Source organism: Hylaeus anthracinus, unplaced genomic scaffold, assembly GCF_026225885.1.
Source record: "Hylaeus anthracinus isolate JK02 unplaced genomic scaffold, UHH_iyHylAnth1.0_haploid 11997, whole genome shotgun sequence".
NCBI classification, from domain to species: domain Eukaryota; kingdom Metazoa; phylum Arthropoda; class Insecta; order Hymenoptera; family Colletidae; genus Hylaeus; species Hylaeus anthracinus.
Window position 1 is genome coordinate 3,759,849 of NW_026534344.1, and position 21,113 is coordinate 3,780,961.

Sequence of the window (21,113 nt, forward strand, 5' to 3'; positions counted from 1 at the left end):
TATTCATCGTGTTCCAGCATATTTTTTTCACCCTCGTATCTACTTTCGACTTTCATTTCCTAGCAGTAGGAACTTTCGATTAAATTTTCACAGAGGAACTCTCGCGCGCGAGAGTAACGCTCGCCCAAGTAGTCCGAGTAATTTCAACCGAACGTCTCGATCCTTTGAAGCGACTCGCTACGACTAATGTAACCCGTGCATATTCAAATCCGCGAGTCACGGCGTACCGGGTGTTCCACGGTACATTTTAAATTTGCGATCAACATTTTCTAGCGCAATCTGCAAATCGTACTCTCTGAAAAAGTTTCTTCTAGCCCCAGCAAATACCGGGACAAAGCAAAGTTTTAAGCTCGGAGTTTTCCGAATTTCTGTCATTATTCTAAAAGCAATTTCATGCCACACGAAACGCACTTTGGAAAATTCTGTTCGAAGGACCCAGCTACGATTACTATACTCGTAATAAATATCATACACCCGACTTGCTCGGGTCGAGACGAAATGTACACGCTTAATCCGCGTTTGACGCACGCTAGCCTGTTGGCTAGGCACATACGAGCGTGCGATATTGCGCCAAACCGAGCAATTACTGTCGGTAATCTCGCTAATAGAATTCCAATATGCGTGCCAATTGAACCGAAGGCGCCGTGTGCCCGTGCGGGCGTGAATGTGCAGATTGTTCGCGCACGACGAAAGCCGTGACACGATTCTGCCATTAACTGTAGTCTCGATGTACCTGCCTTGTGCTTCTATGCCCTGTACTACGTGCAGCATGCTAAACGTAAGACTGACGCGTCTCAAGCTGACCGTTGAATTTGGATACAAACAAAGGCGAAAGAAAAATGAGGAAAGAAATGCAAACTCGGTCAATTACTCGTTCACGCGAAACATGAAGTACGAGAAGTCCCTAAACACGCCACGATTACTATTTATTTATTTATGTAAGAATCATTAAAGGCTTCATGATCAACCAAGACTTCAACGCGAATCAAAACTTCAATACCAACCGAGGCTGTCAAAATCTTTTGCTATAAGATAATGTCAGGCGCTTGTCTAATTGAATAAAAAGTGCATTACGCCCTTTACAACTGTTACCTAAAACGCGGCACAACGGACAGAAAATAAAAGTAATTGCAGAGTCTGTGGCGAATGCACAGCTGCAATGGTATCAAGGAACGAGGTGATATACGAGAGACTCGAATGGGATCCTCCGTCGTTAATTGGACTCGGTACGATGATGCTGCCGCGCGAATTGTTCGCCACGAAATTACCCCGATATCTCGTCGTCGTCGTCGTCGTCGTCGTCGTCGTCGTCGTCGTTTTGTGCGGTGCTGTAGCGTTATCTGGGTCCACACGAATTTTCTTTCTACGGAGTCGTCCTAAAATTTAACGAAACAAAAACGAGTTGTCCTAAAATTTAAACGTCAAAAAATCAACGTGGTCTGTTTACTCCAAAACTAATTTGGAGAAGCTCGAAAGCGTCGCGTGTACCGTGCAAATTATTGATCTTATCGGACCGTAAAATAAATTTCACGCCGATTCATTGGACGATTACATTTAATTGCGTCCAATTAAATCGCCGTTCCAATTAAAATCGACGCGAACACGGAGGACTCATTACGATTTATCGAGCCAGCGATAACGATCCTACTCGCTTGTTATAGTTGATGGAAAGGACTTGCAATTCATATTTTCGGGAAAATGATTTTCGAACGTTCTACGAGTCAACGAAGAGGAGACTTCAGGTATTAACTATCGTAAACTCTTTAACGAGGAGATTAACTTTTCCGAGTTTAGAATATTCTAAACTGGGTAATCACTGGGTAAGAATCAAAGAAACACTAAAAGAAATTTTTTGCGAAACTGAATACATTTGCGTTACGTTCGTCGATTACCTGCTAAAAGGCCTATCGTAAATTAAGAAAACTAATACATTTTTATTTAATTTGAAATTACACAAACACACCTTGCCCAACTCGTATATGTTCCTAAGAAAAATCAGTATATGTTTACAAACGATTTCTCAATTTTCATTGCATATTAGTAAATAAGTCGACAGTTCATTAACTAGTCGGAGGAGATTCACCATTGTCATACTGGCTCTTATTCCTCAGCAAGTATCCAGCTAGAAAGCTAATAGGATCCGCAGGTCTCTCCTTGGCTAAACTCGACAATGCCTGTAGCAGAATTGGAACTACCGTCTGATCCAAGTACTGCCTAGTCGGAAGGGATTGCAATTCGACCCGTGATTTTTTTGGCGGTACACCTGTCAAATCGGAGTCCTTGTTCATAGCTAGTATCCTCTGTAATCATAAAGAACAATGCAAAGATTAATAGGAGCAGATCTACCACTCGTTTTATTCATCTGCTAATGCTTTTGATCAAAATTGTCGAAACCAGACGAGAATTCTTAGTTCGAGCAACATTAAACAGATACGCTAACCTAGATTCCAATAATATATTCGTATGACATCGATAAATACAATTTCCGAAATTGCCACAACAGCTGTCAATCAGATTGGCGGGAACCGTCGAAATTGTAACAAACAAACGACACACTGTTAATTTTTACGCGCACAATTAATCCTACGACACGAGAACATACGATTAACAGTTGACATTTTGCGAAATATCGGTCGTACGAACGAACTGTAATAGCGCGAAGGTGTCTAGGAGGTTACGCGCTAGATTTATAGGTTATCCGACTTACTTGCGCTGCTTCGCTCACGACATTGGTGAGGGGTTGTGCTGGTGTCACTGGCTCGGTTCTTTCCTCCGTCGGGTTTTCTGTCGTCAGGAGAGCGATAAATTAATCAGCATCGTAAACGCAACGAATTCTTGTCCGAAACGTATTGCCCAATGCAACCTATTAAACTATAAAAAGCAAAATAAACGGATACATACCACCGCCGGACGCCATCGTGCAAACAAATGATGGTACCAACTATGGCGACTTATCACCGCACGAGCGCTATTCAAATGTTACCACGTACGCGAAACTCGAGAAGTTTTGCATTTCCAAAAATTCTACAAATTGCTTTTGTATTATCGAAGATTTAACATTAACGAATCTTAAGATAATTTGACTGAGTTCAATTAGATCTTGAAAAGTTTTATTTAATCAACTAAAGTTCGCGTCGCTTACCTTTTTCATACAATAAGAAATTAATATTTCTGACAGAAAAAGTAATATACGTATCCATAATTCGAGACTTCCACAAATGCGAGGCTGACTGGTCCACTCTGTAATAGGGCCGAGGCATCTGATAACATAAGTAAGATTTTTTTTTTTACTTTTATTTATTTAACGTAAAGTTAGACGCTACGACTTTGGTACAAAAACATAAAACAGTGGTACTGAGGAAATGGTGTACTGCGAGCGGATCCTCGAGTCTCCACGAACACGGACAAATACGAGTATCGTTGTATATGCGAGAATACAAATTTACGACCAATTTAAAGGCGAGCACAGAGCGCAACACAAGTGTATAAATTACGAAAACGTCCCGACTCTGTTTGCAACCGAAAGATAAGACGACACGCGTCCCGCTGAAGGAGATGCTCGAAGAACCGCCTCGCTTGTTGTACGAAACGAACATCCAATATCATCCAATGAATAAAGCATAATATATGTATAATGTATAACGCGGACGGCGGCACCGACCGTTTGTTCACAGCATCTTCAAAAAGTAACGTTAAACCTTGCGAAGGAAAACGATTCCAGATTGATCACACAAACCGTAACGACAAACGAGATTATTCTCGGATCGACAAATAGAAGAAAAAGCTAAGCGACATTTCGCGGACATCACGTTTTCATTTCCTTCTTAATTAATGTCGACCGTCGCGCTCGAGCAGACGCGACGTCGATCGCACGGCTAATAATATCGAATAAGTTAAATATTTTTCGGTCTCTCTTTCATCGCAGTTAAATTTCAAAAGCTTCAAAAGCGAAAAGCTCCGCGAGCGTTACGTGAGTAAAACGTGATATACATCGTAAAAGGTGAATTGGATATGGCTACATTTAATGTGGTAGAGCGCGATCGTAACACATACACGAGACACGAGACTTTGCGCAGCCTTTAAAATCACATCGATGAGTAAAAGTGCGTCGGCGTGCCGAGTCGTAGCCAGCGAATACGAACGAAGGGTTAGGAGATCCTCGATCGTAGAAAATAAGAAACGGATCGTTCACGGCCGAAGCACCCCGGCATTGCTCCGTCGTCCACGACGGTCGCATTTCTTCGACCGTGACACTCTCGCGACTGGTGTACAACTCGTGCATCGCCTCGGCAAATAAATGCGACACCTAGACATACCTACTTACAACGTATGCATATGAACGTCAATGTATACATATATATATTTATATATTTGTATATATCTAAATAGTGTTGTGATAAAAACCAACTATGAGACACGCGCCGTAACCGTATCCGGGCGCCACGTCGAGGAACAAATCTCGAGTATTCGAACGATACTTGGCGGTTCATGTTTATTATTTACTTTCTGCTATCGAGGGCGCCCTGTCAAATCCGTTGGCCCATCAAATTACTTTTTCATTTGTTATTCAACGATGCTCGACGCGTCACCGTTCAACGAAAGCGAAAGCGAAACGGCGCAACCTCGCGACCGTATCCGTCCGGCTTAAATTCTACTTACGTTTAAATCGGTACTTGTTGCTCGAATTGCTTACACGTTATAATATCATCGTCGCATTATCATTAAATTCACATACGTCATAATTGATCGAGATTAGCTTGCGGAATATATGTGTGTGTACAGCGGACTAAATATCGTATAGGATGATTAAAAAATCGACAGCGAGCGTGGTGTACTTCCTTGCTTGCATTCTATTTACGTTCCAATTATTCGTTTTCTTTTTTTCACTCGCGGTGTGATCATGGTGTCTAATCGGTTCAAATTTTGTTTCATCGTGTTTCTCCAATGGGTTTATGGAATTTTATCGTGCCGCGTTTCTTCCTGCGGATAGTCGATCGGCGTGTCACGAGAATTTTCGTTCGACTCGCCCGACGAAAAAACAGGTATTTGGCAAACGCCACCACGGCATCGATGCGAGCTCGTATGTTACCAATTCGGTGTTATCGCGATTGCGAAAACAGCGCTCCGAGACTTGCTCTCCGCGACGTCAAGACTCAAGATCGTCGGTCACCGAAAATGGGGTACACAACCTTCGTTACGAAATTATAAATCGTATGTATATATATATATATATGTATATATGTATAATATCATTATATATATGTATGTATAATATCATATGCCTGCGGGGAGCGGCAGTGTGGCACAACCATGACTTAAAAAAGCGAATAACTAATGTATTATCTCGTGTTTACTTCCCGTGACTCGTGGGCGCCTGAAAGCGACAATCGTAACCTAGAACAACTCGCGAAGACCCCCGTGTGATAATTCACCGTCGCCGAGAGCACGCGTCGCGGGCCGGATTCTTCGTCGCGTTCTGAAACGTCCGCGAACGTGCCGGGTGTGTTCGCCACCGTCCCAACGGGAATCGAGTCTCGTTCACGACAGTTCGATTACTACGATATCGTACGTACGTATCGTTACGAGCAACGACGCGATAAAGTTGCCACACGCGTAAATGATCCATCTTCGTCCATATCACGGCAGTCAATATAAATTTGGCAGTTTCGTAACCTGGCCTTATAGACGGATGGAACGAACAACGAATGAGAGATGAAACGATCAACGAGGAAAACGCGAGATTTAAATAGAAAAAGGCCAAAAATTGTGTAAAACGATATGGTCGCGGACGAAGAGGAGAACGCGTTTCCCTTCGGGAGGCGGCTGTCGTCGCCGGCCGTAACGCTGACTTTTTACGTGTAAATTGTTCGACGAGCGTACGCTTTATGTAAAATGGACCGAATCTAATCTACTCGCGACGATGGTAACTTTTTAAATCGTAAATCGTTGCAAATTGGACCGACGACAGCACCGGGGGAAGAGATGGCGTGCGCACTCGTTCCGCTCCTCTCGAGTCTTGGGCTGCCGGCGACGAGAGAGACGGAAGACCACGGAAGATGATTTACAGGTTACACTGCCACAGTATCGTAGGGTGTGAGGAGTCCCCCGTGACCGCCGTGGCCGGGGCCGGTTTGCCGGCTGGGGGCTTCGTTTCTGCAACAGGGAGTTTCAATTGTTAATCAACGTCGCGCGTGACCCTGGCGCGCAGGTACCTGTTACTTCAACGGCATTCTATCGCTATCCCCACGTGCAGACGTTTTCGTACGTTCATCGAACAAATACGACTGCTACGCATTTAAAGAACAGCAACTAAATGAACCTGCACGTGGTATCATCGGCGCATGCATTAGCTGGAATCGCGAGTAAATTAAACGAGGCGAGTCGTAAATACGACAATTAAAAAACGTATTCGTAGCGGTGGTTAGTGGTTAGTAGCACCAGCAGCATGGACAGCAGGATCTGTAGCAACGACGGGACAGCGACAGCTGTAGCGAAAAGAAACTCGGTACCGATCGAGAGTCGGGTACACCCTTCGCGTCATCTATTAAAAAAAAAAATTAGTGTCAACTACGAACATCATACATGGCATGTATTCACCGCAATCGCATGCAAACACACGTTGGTTTAGTAAGCGCTTTCGACCCAGGTAGAGATCTCGTTGATCGCGTGAAGCAACGCCGTCGAAGCATCGACTGACCTAATCTCGTGGCCACATAAACTAACTAAAAACAGATGATAACGCAACTTCTAAAGCTTTTCAATATCGTCTCTAACGCAACCGTCGGTCACGAAAATGCGCCCTGCGTTGTTAAGTATTGATTATTGTCTAACGGACTTACGGCTTCCTGCGTAAAAAGTCATGAAACAAGAAAAAAGTCAGAGATACGTTAGACAGATCATCGAAAGGTTATTCGAGAGTTCTTAGCGGAACCACCGTGCACTCGATCACCACTATTATCATTTTTAGAAGGTACACACGAACGTACGTGACTCGAATTAGATTCGACAATGCCAATGATGGACATCGACAGACAACAATTCCGCAAAGAGCAGGTCTGGCAAAGACTACGGAGAGTCGAGATCAAAGATCGTCGAACGGTATAAAGTCGAAGCGACTAACGGAGAAACGGGCCAATTTACTATCGAGAAAGTCAATGACAGTTTTCGAGGCAAGAAATCGCTCGAGACACAGCGGCAGGAACGGTGAAACGTTATATGTATACAATCGTTCACCGTTAACCAAACTCACTCGATCTCTACTGACCTCTCTATGAGTTTACGCATCTCCTCGGTGGTCATGCCGTCCTTGCCGCGAGCATTCACTGAAATAGAAAAACACACGGCACGATTGACACAACGGTAAACTACTACGACGACACGTAGCATGCAAAATCGTGGAAGCTAACGATTAGATACACAGACTCCGGAGCGAGTCTCGTTCATTCTTGTACGATGTGACTCGCTCGGCATGCCTATTCGCCTACTGCGCTAGAGCGAGCAACGGGAGGAGACCGAGAGCGAGTACCACTCGGCGAAGACGAATTCGAACACGAATCGGAATCGAGAACAAACGGTTACAGCCGATCCTTCCGATCCGGATTCTCGTGCACGTCGACTCGCTTCGTAAATCGGTCCTCTCGTCCCCCACTCGATCACGGTTCTTTCTACTGACCGCCGTAGTTGCGGTTCACGAGTTGGTCGCGATCACACTCCGCCTCGCTGATCTCGTTGCTCTCCTTGCTGTCGTTGAAGCTGGAATTGTTCTGATCGTGGTTCCTTGGCGGAGGTGGTGGTGGTTCGGGTGATCCAGACATAGGAATGTTGCGGGCCGATCCTACGCTACGGCGACCAACAGATCCGCGGGATCCGTAATGATCGTAAGGAGCACCGTACTGTCCGTATTGCGAGCCGTATTGATCCTCTTCCGGAGCACAGTTTGCCGGGTCGTCGTATTCGGGGGAGAAAACGTTGTGAGTTCCGCTGCCGCCTCCTTGGGATGGTACGCGCGAGTAGCGACCGTTTTGACGTGGCTGAGATAAACAAGTTAACGAATGATCAAAACCGTTTTCACGTATAATCCGTATGGTCGAATTACGCAGAAACGTTCTCGATACCATAGACTGAGATCCGGAGCGGCTGTGAGCAGAGGCGTTGGTAGGATGGCCAACGGGTGGTCCCATAGTGCCAGAGTGTCCGTTTCCTGGATGAGGGAAAGTCTGGAATTGCATTGCCTTGGTGGGGTCCATTTCCTCGCGGAATCCAAGAAGATGGAAGGTGGCGTACGGGCAAATCTCATCCTCCATGCCTGAAAGAAACGATTGCTCAGGGTAGACACTGCCGTTGTGGACTGAGTCAAACTAATCTATTTATCGTACAAGATTATCTCGGTGCATCGAGGACATTGCGCTCCCCTTTCTCTCCTCGGCCAAACGCCTCTGGAACACGAGACAATCTTTCGCATGCAACCACCAAGTAATCGTTACGATCGTTGAGTACCTACGTATCGCATTCCTATGCGTTCCTCTGTTTTTATTTTTGCTCTCGCTCAGAGGGCAGGGAAACGTTCGTAGGAGAATATCATGCACGTTATTCTTATATTTGCGCGAGTACAGGCCCATTGACGTTCTCTCGATCGTCTCATCCGATCGCAGGATGAAAAGTAAAATACGTTGCGTCCACTTTACGAGACGCGAGCGAACGCGATTGGTCCTGTATCGACGAGAAAAATGAAACGAATCGAAAGAGGTGTTTTCTACGAGTGCCACGTGTTCATCTGTTTGCGAAATAAACGGGTACCAGCGCAATCATGCAAGAATTCAGAAGGCGTGCAACATTCGGAGGATCACACAGGTCGTCTGCACGACGTCAACCGTCGAACAAGGAGAACTTACGAAGACCGACTGCAACCAGCCAGCAGCTGCAACGGCCGCAATTTAGTATTCGTAGTCTCGCGATAGACGAAGGCTCGTCGCGACGACACGAAGGAAGAAAGAGCGCTTCGTTCGGGTCTTTAACTACTTTTACCAACCTCTGTGGGATAGAGCCTCGGCACTGCCCATACGTGGCGGCGGTGGACATCTTCGGTTCGGCGCGTAATGATTCAACTCCTCGTACATATGCCGTCTGGGATCCCACGTCGAGTGGCTCCTTATCGAGCCTGTTCCACCTATCGAACATATACTACAAAGGTCGTACGACTGGTCGACGCTTACCGGGATTCGTGTTTGGCTCGCAGCCATTTCGGGTGATTGTTTCTTTGACTAGAATACTGGGGTGAACCGTAATCGCACGTACTGGACACTTGGTACGCGCAGACGGTGTGATAAGCGCAAACGAGGGAGAAGAATATCCGTTTCCGTTGAACATACATCTCGATACGTAGAGAAAGAACATTTTTAAGCGAGGCAAACAATTAAACAGAACTGGCAATGTCTATGATGAACGCGTGTATACGTATATGGTGTTTGGATACGTGTAGCGTGCAGAAAACGCGCAGCGAACTCGACGAAGCGATTCCGTTTACCGTATGAACGCGAGACTGAAACTTCTCGGTGCCTCGTTCGCTGTGTTTTTTTCTATCCGCTACGTGTGTGCATGTGTGTGTATTGTTTAGTGGTGTATCGGTTTAAAAACTGTCTGGCAGTGGTGAAAGTCTAATATGTATTCTGTGCGATCCGATCGTGTCACGTAAAATAAAAACGGTAACACTATCGTGCCGATGCGACAACATCTAAACAATTAACTGGAATTTAACTAAAAGTCATATATTGTAGGCAGTTGTGGCTTACTTATCACTGTACCTCGCTTGATGCGATCGCATGTGTTATAGTTGGATCCGGGTACAGGCGGCAGTTTGCGGTTCGGTGGTGCGATGTATCCAAGTTCGTCGCGAAGATCGGGCCTGCGTTTGTCGAGGGTAGCACCGCCAACTCCGGTTTGTTGATATACCACGTCGTCTAAAATATAAGTGAATTTGCATGAACGCGAACTCGAGCGACTAATAGGCGACGTTAAGTACTCGATATACTTGATTAGATTGTTGGTCCACCGACTCCTACGACAGGAAAACGAGCGAAAAGAGAATTTTCCAAAAGTAGGGGCGGCGAACGCTGCGGATCGATCGTCGGAAAAACAATTTCTCGGCGCGTACATCGTCGCCGTATCGATTTCTTTTAATACGAGAATCGCTCGTCGAGTCGATCTTCTACCTGTGCCACGGGAGGAATCGTCCTTCCGACGATCGTCCAACTATTTTACGACTTAGCAAGTTAAAATAATAAAAAAAAATTGGTATACATTGTCCCTCGTAATATTTCTCGTCGGCTGATGAGATACCTCGCAGCCGTGTTTGTTCCGGGCCTCGAGTTCTCCTCGACAGCGCGACGCAAATCACCACTATTCCTACAATAATTACAACGACCGTAGCTCCGACCGGCACCACCACGTTTATGTCAAGCCAGCTGGGTAACCACGGCAAATAACGTCTGACGTCGGTGTTGTCGTTACCTCCATTGCGTACGGGCGGTGCGATCGTACCTGTTCGTTAAAACAATAGACTCGCTCAGATTACCTTTATCGCTATCGTGGCCCTTTCCTCTGAGAACGCAGATCACGATGACGGCAACGAATATAACGAGAATAGCTGCTACCACGGGCACGGCCAGATTTAAATTAGCCATGAGCATTTTCATCGGATCCTCGTCGTTGCCACCATCGTTTACATCGGGTAGCCCGCGGGCCGGTGCAATGGTGCCTGGAACAAAAAATATGGCGACCATTCAATCCAGCCACCATTAGCACCGGCTACGAGTGCCGTTGCCTTTTGCATCGTCACCGCTTATACTCACCTCCAGTTACGGTCAGTGTAGCGAATTCGTACTCGGCCACTGCAAAACCAGCGTTGTTGTGAGCAGTCACGCGCAAGTGGTACCTACTGGCAGGGTCCAAATCCAAAACGACAAAGTTTCCGCCGGGTTTCACGTTGTTCGAGACCTGATTCCATTCCTGTTGGTTCCTGAATCGTACCAAACATGCGCATCTCAATTTCTATCGGATTCAAACGACACGGTAGACTCTCGGCAACTCCGTTTTCCCTTACTTTTTCTTGTGTTCGACGACGAAGTACAACATGGGGCAGCCGCCATCGGACCAGGCGCTCAAATGAAGGGTGATGCTCTTCGTGGACACTTCGATGAATTTCTCCGGTTCCGGGATGATCGGTTTCGAGCCTTTGGTGCGCGTATTGAGCATGTCGGATGGATCGCCGGTACCAATTCTGAAAAAGACAACGATGTATGAGTTTGTCCTATCGCAGCGCGAATCAAGCTCGGATGATTACCCGTTGTATGCGGTGACGTAGATCTGGTATCTCGAGCCGCACCACAGATTCTCCAGAGTGTACTTTTGCGTCGTCGAGCTGATCTGCGCGGTTTCCCAGTCGCCAAATTCGGGCTTGTAGTGAATCGTGTATCCGTGGATCGGAGCGTTGTCGGTGGGATGAGGTCGGAGTTTCATCGTCAACGAGTTGGTGGTTGTAGCGGTAAGAGTGACTTGCGGGGAGTGTGGGGGAGCTGCGATGCAACATCAAATGTCAACAATTCACCCGAAACAGAGTTTGGTTGGGATTAAGAAAATTGGGTACCCTCTAATTGATTTTTTTTATTATAGGTATTGACTTGGCGATTGGTGGTCATCTTGGAAATACTGTAGTGTCCGCGCCTTCCATACCCAACAATAAGGAGTCAAATAAGAACACGAAACGTGGGTACGGGATTGGTCGCGTAGGTAAAGCGGGTCGACTGTGGATCCGAGGATCGTGGGTTCGAATCCCCGTGCCTTATTTTTCGATTAGACTCCTACAATACTGTCTGAGTAGATTTGGGGTAGCTTTTGGTAGGGCGGCAATATTGAATACCGTTAATGTACATACTGTCTCCATTGTAATCGCTAGGTCAAGGGTCACTCCATTTTCTTAACCCCAACCCAGAGTTCTCCGAAACAGACGCTAGTTATGTTACATATGTCTCGAAGCTCACCGTGAACGATCAGCTGATGAGTGACGGTGTCGTGGCCAAAAGAGTTTTCAACGTCGCAAGAGTATTCTCCGGCATCGGTGCGGTCGACTTCCTTGATGAATAGGGATCCCTCGGGCAACTGGCGCAGTCGGTCGCTTGGCTGGAGAACGGCGCCTCGTACTTTCCACGTTACTTCCGGCGCGGGTACTCCGACGGCGAGACAAGGTAATTTGACGTCCTCTTTGTAAGTAGCCGTAAACTTGTCATCGAAGGATGCGATCTTTGCCGGTACTGCAAGTATCGTAAGCGAGGTGTCTTTCGGTGAACGCGAAACGTAAGGAAAATACTCGGGGACCAAGATGTACCTCGAACACTCGGTGCTAGCGTCACGATTTTCGAAGCCTCGCCTTCGCCGATGTTAGTGCTAGCCGTCACCCAAAAATCGTATCTGCGTTGCTTGTCCAGTCCGGATGCTTCGTGAGTCAGTTGATTCGGTGGAACTTTCTGACTGGTCGGTTCCTCGGTGTTGTCTGCCTTCGTGTAAACGGTATACTGTGCGATTACTCCGTTGGGCTGGCTCGGTGGTCTCCACGAGACGAGGATCGATTCGGCGGACATAACCAGAGCTTTGATCGCGATCGGTGCTTCGGGGGCTGCGAAGAATAAGAAATTTTAGACGTTTACGTAACTCGTCGCGAGCGTACTTTGAAAAGTATTTTGTTACCATCTTGTTCGGTTTGGCAATGGATAGGTGCAGACTTGACGCCGTCGCCGCCGGAAGTGAAAGCCAAGACTTGCATGCTGTAGTTGGTATACTTTTTCAGTCCGTGCAAAATTGTCTCGCTGGAAGAGGTGATCTTGGTGTCCTTTGAGTTTTCATCGTACCAGGTGTCAGACGGTCCGTAAATAACCTGCAAGAAATAATTGTAAATACCTTTGATCGATTATTCGTCCAACGTTTACTAACTTTGTATCCGGTGATAACTCCGTTAGCAGCGCTCAGCGGGGGCGACATCCAAGAGACTCTGATAGTTTGGGACGTGAGGGTGGTGCAAGTGGTATCGTGAGGAGGTTGTTCGGGGACTCCTTCGGCGGTGTGTTGTCTTCGTTCTTCGCTCATCGGTCCCGATCCAACCTTGTTGAACGCTTGAACGACTACGCTGTATTGAGTGTAAGTTTTAAGATTCATGATTTGCAGATGATGTTCCTTTCCATCCTCCTTCGAGAAATCAACGGTTTCGAACATGTACGGTTTCTCCGAGGAAGACAGTCTGTAGCCAACGTAGTATCCAAGAATCTCGCCGTTCCAGTCCTCGCGAGGGGGTGGTTTCCATGTTACCTGTTCGAATACGATCGTTGCGTCAACACTGTTACGATATATTTTCGATAAGTCGCAAGTTAGACTAAGCGACCGATTACCTTGAGAGTGTGCTGATCGAGGGCATCGACGCGAACGGAAGTTGGAGGACCGCTGGGTGCTTCTTCGGCAGTGATGATCGTGACGGTGTCGGAGGGATCGGACGCGCCAATTTCGTTTTCGGCAACGATTCGCAGGTGATAAGTAGTCGCGGGTCTCAGATTGAAAACGCCAGCTACGTTCTGTTGCGATCCGGGTACGAGTACTCTGTCGATGTCGGTTTCCCAGGAGCCTTTGCTGATTTTGTATTCGATCACGTAACGTTTCATGGGGCTGTTGCCGTCGTAGGGTGCTGCCCAGGACAGTTGAACCGATCGTCCGGATTTGTCTAAAACTTTAAGGCCGTAGGGAACCTCGGGAACCTCTGTAACGAAATATCATTAATTATCTTCTCGGTGTATATCGGTAGATCGAGGTGCCGAAATCGTTCGAGTATCGACACGAACCTTGCACAATCATGTTGATGCTGGTATCGTCGCTTCCAAAGGCGTTGGTGGCAACGCAGGTGAACAACGCGGAGTCGCTTCGCTCGGTTCTCTTGATGCTCAGGTCGGACAGCACTCCATTGGCCAGAATTTCCTCTCGAATAGTGTAACGAGAATCGCTCTTCGGGTCCAGCCTCTTGTTGTTCATGTTCCACAAAATGCCAATCGGTTTTTCGCCTTGCGCTTCGCATTGCAGTACAGCCGGTTCTCCGCGTCTCGCAGTCTGGTTCTTCAGTTTGATGTCGAAGTGGGGTGGAGCTGAAATAACAGCAACGATCACCCTTATTATCCCTGTTACCGAACGAAACGGAGAGAACCGAGGGGAGCTTACCCTGAACCGAGATAAGAATGACAGCCGAAAGTCCCGAGCCAATTCCGTTTACAGCTTCGCAAAGATAGTAGCCTTCGTTCGTTTTCTGGATGTTGTTGATCGACAGAGTTCCATCCTCAACGCTGATGTCTGGATTGCTCAGTTTCAAGTCCGTGTAATCGCCCGGCGTATCCCCTGGAAGCGGAGAATAGAAAAGAAGATATCGGGAAGGTACGAATACGGACGAGACCGTGGATGGAAAAATAGTTACCAGCTGCTCTCTTCCAGGTGACTTGAGGCTTGGGGAAACCGTCGGCTTTGCATTCAACGCGCGCATCGGAGCCTTGTGCGAATGCCTTATCGGTCGGTTCCAGAATCCAACGTGGTGGTACTGTTACAGAACGAACGAGTTATCCGAGGTGTTCTCCGGGCGCATCCACCAATCGGCAGTTAATCCGGGAGTGAGTCGCGTCGTGAGCTCGAGTCTCCACGCTACTCGACGGCTACGAAACCGTCGCTCGAGTTCTACACATCGCGAGATCGAATTTTCCGGCCAGAGAAGACTGGAGTCACGACAAACAATTTCGTCGCATGCTGAACGAAACGCGACTCGCTCCCGCAACTGCGACAACATTGCGACAATTCGACATGCTGGAATTCGAGATGTTTATGCGGGTGACTACTGCACGAACAGAAACGAAAGAAGGTCGACCAGGCGAATAGAGAGATACCGCGGTTACGGCTCTGAAGGAGCTCGCAGCGTCCATGCAAGTAGTACTGTAATACCACGATACTCGAGCACGGCCCATCATGCTGCACCGCTTGAGAAGTGGCCTACGGTTAACGAGTAAGGAGAAAAGCATGCGTGTTAGTACTATCGGCTACCTCTAAGAATGCATATACATAAAATGAACGAGGCGAGACGTGTGGTGAGGGGCAAGGGCGAGGCAAAGGTGAGAAGAGGTATTTGCTTTCGCGGAGATGAGGCACAGGTCGAGAGGGTGATTCTCAGGGGGTGATCGGATGGTCGGTCGGTCATCTTGGAACAAGGACGCGTTGTAGCGCGACGGGGGTACGGTGAGGTATACAAAATCGACGCTCGAACGTGATCACGAGATACGCAGCTCGATCGTAGGACCTAGAGAACATCGCTGATCCACCGACATATTCGTACGGTGAGAGTACTGATCGCGCCAAGAGTATGTAACGCGATGAGAGTCGCGCACGAGCAAAGAAAAAATGATGTGTAGCCCTATCCATGTGCCTGGATCTGTTGTCGCGGCCAAATAAACCCGGAAGCCAACGGAAAGTGTCACCAAAGAAATTAGCGACGATGAGCATGACAACGAGACAGGGAAATCAAACGAGGCGAAATACTTAGCCACAAATACGATGCGGGTCAAGCTCAACCAACTTGCTGGGGGGTAGGGGGACACACGTGGGACTCTCGGGCGTGACTTTGCTTTTGCTACTCGGCTGAAAAAACATAGGCGGCACCAGAAATGGTGAACGAATAAGAAACGCGAAAAGAACGGAAATCATAAATAGGCAGAGTGAAGAAATTTATATACAAAAAAATGACCAGAGTAGAAAGTAGAAAAAATATTTATAAAGAGAGAGAGAGAGAGAGAGAGAGAGAGAGAGAGAGAGAGAGAGATACGTAAGAAACGGCGCGCAAGAGAGTCGTCCCCGGCGACGAAAGCAACGCACTGTGTATGTCAAACTCTTCCGCTGAGAACTGAAATCCAGTAAGCTTCGCCAAGGTAACACGACAGCTTCGGCAACGACGGAGATGCATCAATCAAGCCTGCAATCAAATACCCTCACGGGCCCGGCGCGGTTGCTTTCATTCCGAATTATTCAATCATCGTTCAATCATTAATAATCATTCAATGCTCCCATTACTCTGGCCCTAACCATGAACTCGTAACGTCGCCTCTTCCACCGCCTTGCCCGACGGATTACTAGCGATACAAGTGTAACGTCCAGCGTGGTCCGGCGTTACCGGTTCGATCAGCATGATACTCGTCCGTGGCCCGAGCTTTCCGATGCTGTATCCCATGAATTGCGACAAAGGCTGATCCTCGTGGGTCCAGGTAATATTGATGGGAGTGTCACCGACCAACACCATGCACGCCAATTGGGCGGCCTGCCCCGCATAGATCGGCTGATCCCCGAAATCGAACGGACTGATCCGTGGTAGGACTGGAATGATAGGCGCTAGGCTAGATACGCGGTACCACCGCCGCTTCTGCGACTCCGTTCTCCGATTTCTTCGTGGTAGACTGGACCGTCTCGTGGTCATATTCATCGTCAACTTTCATCGGTTCGCTGATTCCCTACGATCCGCGAGAGACTCTCTCACGACTCTTATCTTTCGTCTGATCTCTCTCGGTAGTCCTCTCTCCTCTGCTGCGAAATATACTTTACGCGTTCTCGTTGTCGTCGCGGATATGCGCCCGCCGTTTCTCTCTGCGCGAACCGTAGTTCGCCGATACCATTCGATATCCCGAGAAGGATGAGAGAAAGGATTCGAATAGACAGAGTGAGAAAATGAAAGAGAATGAGAGAGAGAGAGAGAGAGATAGAGAGAGAGAGAGACGGTACGTGTTTATATACGTATGTGTGCGTGTACGTGTGTACATATAGAACGAGAGTACGAAAAAGAAAAGAAATCGGACCGAGGGGGTAAGGGAAAATTGAGCTCGTCCCGAGCTACGGACGAATTACCTTTGACGATTGGTTGCCCAAGGATAACGAGAGTGGGACTGTGGTCCAAAAGCTACACTCGGCCGAGCGACCTACCTAAACGATGATACTTCGAAACAAACGATGATGCGGGAGAATAATTATATACGTAAGAAAGAAAGATGGACAGTCGAGCGGATGCAGACTTCCAAACATATTTATATATATATATATACGTATGTGTACGCTATTACAACAATCAACAGCAGACAGTAGAGACGTTTTTTATTCTTTCAATATTACGACTACTACTCGAACTACGACCGCACAAAGACGTATCCAATTGAAAAGAAAAAAAAAAAAGAAAAAAAAACATCTTCATGTCGCCGATCTCAACGTAACGTAACACGCATCGCAACGCATCGGTATGATTACAGTTTGGCTACGCGTACGCCTTGGATAACATCATCATGCCGGTTTCATTTTTTGCACTGCCGCGTTCGCCTTGTCTTCGGTGTATATGCCATGGTTCTGTGAGTGATCACGTTTCTGTACCGTTCACTTTGAGATGGGCGCTGTGCCTAGCACGACCGGCTGGATTATCGGCGACGCAAGCATACTCTCCGGCGTGTTCTCCCCTGACGGCGGGAATCGTCAGTGCGGAGACTCTATCCCCCAACGCGGTGATACCCACTCCGTCGCCTACTTCTAAATGACGTCCCTCGAACAACCACTTGAGAGAAATCGGCGTGTCCCCTTTTACGACCGCGCAATGGACGATTATGAGATCGCCGGAGTTGGCCTCGTCGAAAGAGAACGGCTGCAGATGCGGAGCGACTGCCGAGAGATAGAGACAGAGAGACTCTAGAGTCAGGCAGAGATATAGCAGAAGGTGCGGGGAGAAAATAGACGCGTAATTTAGCGGGGATGATTTAACGCGCCGACTTCAGACGTGATTCGCGTTTGCAGGGTCACAGGCTTGCTTCGGATCGCTCGAGACCAGCCACCACCGGTGGAAACTTCTCAAACGCAACGATTCACCCGTACCATAGGAGGCTGGGACTAAGGGAATTAAATCGTCGAAGAGTAAATTGAATTCGACGAGAACCGGAAAAAATGCGAACCAAGGATAGCAGAATAAAAAATAGGAACCGTTGAACGTTACTCAAGCAGGAAACGCTACGGGAGAGTTGATTCGGAAGGATGGCAAGTTTAAAGGTACAAGACAATACGTGTGACGTTCGAGCTTGATCGCTACGGATTTAAGCACCGTTGACAATCAAATCGGCCGAGAGCTCGTGCCTTCCGGCAAGGTTTTCCGCGATACACGTGTACGTTCCAGCGTGCGTCGCCTGGACGGATCCTATGCTGAGTATGGCGCCACGTCCGCCGAGATCCACGATCGAGATTCCAGAGTGCGGCGAAATCGTATGACCGTTTAAGGTCCAGCGGAGCTTCAAGGGTTGATCGCCCTCGACCACGGCGCACGGTACCGTTACTACTTGACCGGAGTTAAGCGGTTTCTCGCCGAACGAGAACGGCAATAATTTCGGAATTACTGAAACGAGAAAAAAGATGGAACTGAAAGGAACAAACGTCTGCGTCGCGACGAGGCCGTGGCCACGGTCGCGCGACCGTGCAGCACGCAGCCGTCGAACGGGAGAAACGCGGTTCGAATCGACCGTAAAGCCGGTCGCTTTGTTCGAATCTCGTGGTCCGTATCTTTGCACCGTCTACTTTGCACTGCAATCGAGGGAGGAAAAAAATGAAAAAGAAAAGAAGATGCAAACGAAAAGAAAGCTGAACGAACGTAAGAAAAACGTCGAGTGAAATCTACCGATGGGAGGAACGGAAGGGATCGAGAGAAGTGGTCGATGCGTCGGGATTGGGGTCGAGGGATGATGGTGTCCAAGCATCGTCGAGAAGTGTGTACCATTAACGTCCAGTTTAGCCGAATGCGAAGTCGATCCAGCCGCGTTCGAGGCAACGCAGGTGTACTCCCCGGCATGTCTCGCAGCTACGGACTCAATGGTCAGTTGCTTGACGCGTTTCCCGGAGTTGGACACAATCACGTCCATTCGATCGGATCTTATCGGCTGGCTATCGAAGGTCCAGGTGATCTCCAGAGGAGAGTCGCCTTTGGTCACGACGCACTGTACCGAGACCAAGTCTCCGGCGTTCACAGGCTCGTCGCCGAAGGAGATAGGCGCGATCTGCGGAGAGACTATGAGACGAACAACCACATAGAGACGCTTCGTTGGAAGAGATCGAAAACGATTAATTATTCTCGAATAGTACTCGAGGATGACCGGTTCGACGAGAGAACCAACGTCTCCGAAGACGAAAGGTAGATTAGAGCGTGGAGGTAGACGACGAGCTGTTTCGCGCGTGTGGCAGTCTTAGGATGTTAGGGATCGACTTCGGGAGACTTTCAACGGGAGATTTGTACGAGATGCTTTAATGGTATGGATGCGTAATACCGTTCACCGATAACACTGCGGAATGGCTGACGGATCCCACCAAGTTGCTCGCAACGCACGTGTATTCGCCGGCGTGACGCGCGGTGACGGACTCGATGATCAGGAGCGAGGTCTTTTTTCCACTTTTCGTGATCATTATATCCTGATGATTGTTGCGCGTGATCGGTTCCCCGTTCAAACTCCACCGTATCTCGATCGGTGAGTCGCCCTTCATGATGCTACACATCGCCGAGACTTGTTCGCCCCAATTGGCCGGTTCCTCGCCAATAGAGAACGGAGCGATCTGCGGAGCGACTGGAAACAATGTCCGAGAACTATTCGATATTTTCCGATTCACGTGTACCAGTGTCGGTCAGCCTGTAAGTCCGTGTCGCGTAAATCGTACGAGCGAGGAGAGGAACGATACGAAGACATCGGAAAAGGAAGATTTAGAGGATTCCGTGGATGAAAACATTTGGGAAAGAAAGGAGATTGCCTGTGCCAATGAGAGGTGATGGTAACAGTCTCGCTTACGCCTATCGGACCCGACTCGTGCATGTCTGTACCGTTGACGGCCAAGATGGACGAATAGCTCGTCGCTCCAGCTGCATTCGAGGCTGTGCAAGTGTACTCTCCGGCATGCCTGGCGCTCACGGCTTCGATGGTCATCACTCTGACCCGTTTCCCGGTGCTCGAGATCGAGATATCGCCGTGATTCTCGCCGGTGATGGGCTCCCCGTTCAGAGCCCACGACACGTCGATGGGCAGGTCACCCTTCACGATCGTGCAGACCGCCGAAACTGCCTCGCCCCAATTCGCGGGTTCGTCGCTGATTGAGAACGGCGCGATTTGCGGCGCGACTGAAATCGTGTACGATAAATCGATGAAACGACGACCGATCGAGAATCCGTCGCCCGTCCTCATTAACCTAATTAGCGACCACAGGAATGGCGAATGATTCCGCTGGAGAATCAACCGAACCAATCTCGGTCAGGTGCATATCCTCGTTGTTAATTGGAGATCAGAAGCTCGCTCTCAGAACGTTCCACGCGTCCCCCGGGTGTCGACACGACAGAACGGGACAGGTATGAATATTGAATAGCGGTGGATGATGCAAGAGAGGAATGAGAGAAAAGGAGGCCTTTCCCGAGACGGCTACGAGAAACCCAACAGACGTGCGCCAACGTCTACACACATGCGTGCGTATTACCGTTCACGGCTAACGCCGCCGCGTGGCTCGAGGCTCCAGCTTTGTTCGATGCTGTGCAAGTGTACTCTCCCGCGTGTCTGGCGGCTACGGCATCGATCGCCAACACGCTCAACCGCTTGCTCTTCGTGATAGAGTACTGATCCGTGCTCTCGGCGTCTATCGGCACGCCGTTGAACGCCCACGATATGTCCATCGGAAAGTCTCCCTTCAGGATCGAGCAGGTCGCCGAGATCGCTTCGCCCGAGTTGACCGGTTCGTCGCCGAACGTGAATGGAAAGATCTGCGGTGAAACTGTGAGAAAACTAGCTAGAGCGCGTCGCGCGTCAAAGAAACGGAGTCGCGTCGCTGCACGGGTGCCGCGTTCGAATACCGGGTACACCTCTCGTCGGCTCGCCACTTTTCTCGGATTCTCGTCTTTTCGTATGGAAAGGGAGGCTGGGCTCTTCGGGAAGAGGAATTTCAACGGTGCAGAGGCATAGAATTCGTCGAGAGATACGAGGAATGGCAATCTTGGGGTTGCATTTCTTTTT

At 48.4% G+C, this 21,113-nt stretch overlaps 2 protein-coding genes across 12 annotated transcripts in view; both read right to left on the reverse strand.

Annotated features, from left to right (window-relative positions):
* Positions 1-1,834: 1,834 nt before the first annotated feature.
* Positions 1,835-2,983, reverse strand: LOC128889747 (protein dpy-30 homolog). The gene is made up of 3 exons (XM_054147683.1): positions 2,902-2,983; positions 2,708-2,784; positions 1,835-2,300 (listed from the first exon to the last, which is right to left on the reverse strand). Exons 1-3 carry the CDS (start codon positions 2,915-2,917, stop codon positions 2,061-2,063), a joined length of 333 nt encoding a protein of 110 aa, XP_054003658.1. The 5' UTR covers positions 2,918-2,983; the 3' UTR covers positions 1,835-2,060.
* Positions 2,984-3,278: 295 nt separating this feature from the next.
* LOC128889746 (cell adhesion molecule Dscam2) overlaps positions 3,279-21,113 on the reverse strand; it is a 55,691-nt gene continuing 37,856 nt past the window's right edge. For 9 of the 11 annotated variants that reach the window (XM_054147675.1, XM_054147678.1, XM_054147677.1 and 6 more), the window contains 18 exons: positions 14,498-14,617; positions 14,248-14,421; positions 13,878-14,174; positions 13,434-13,795; positions 12,982-13,353; positions 12,739-12,925; positions 12,380-12,667; positions 12,036-12,305; positions 11,339-11,570; positions 11,099-11,275; positions 10,848-11,014; positions 10,297-10,536; positions 9,789-9,956; positions 9,029-9,166; positions 8,115-8,305; positions 7,673-8,030; positions 7,265-7,322; positions 3,279-6,153 (listed from right to left, as the gene is read on the reverse strand). In XM_054147675.1, the coding sequence (XP_054003650.1) occupies positions 6,069-6,153; positions 7,265-7,322; positions 7,673-8,030; positions 8,115-8,305; positions 9,029-9,166; positions 9,789-9,956; positions 10,297-10,536; positions 10,848-11,014; positions 11,099-11,275; positions 11,339-11,570; positions 12,036-12,305; positions 12,380-12,667; positions 12,739-12,925; positions 12,982-13,353; positions 13,434-13,795; positions 13,878-14,174; positions 14,248-14,421; positions 14,498-14,617 (3,884 nt within the window). In that variant the 3' untranslated portion in view covers positions 3,279-6,068. Of the gene's footprint in view, positions 6,154-7,264; positions 7,323-7,672; positions 8,031-8,114; positions 8,306-9,028; positions 9,167-9,788; positions 9,957-10,296; positions 10,537-10,570; positions 10,754-10,847; positions 11,015-11,098; positions 11,276-11,338; positions 11,571-12,035; positions 12,306-12,379; positions 12,668-12,738; positions 12,926-12,981; positions 13,354-13,433; positions 13,796-13,877; positions 14,175-14,247; positions 14,422-14,497; positions 14,618-21,113 lie in introns of all 11 variants that reach the window. The other 2 variants (XM_054147680.1, XM_054147671.1) reach the window with 2 other exon arrangements.

What these genes read in the sequence shown, in the direction of transcription:
- LOC128889747 (XM_054147683.1), bottom strand. An exon ending in TCGTGAGCGAAGCAGCGCAA is followed by an intron (nt 2,301 to 2,707) that starts GTAAGTCGGATA and finishes TTATGATTACAG; the next exon opens with AGGATACTAGCTATGAACAA.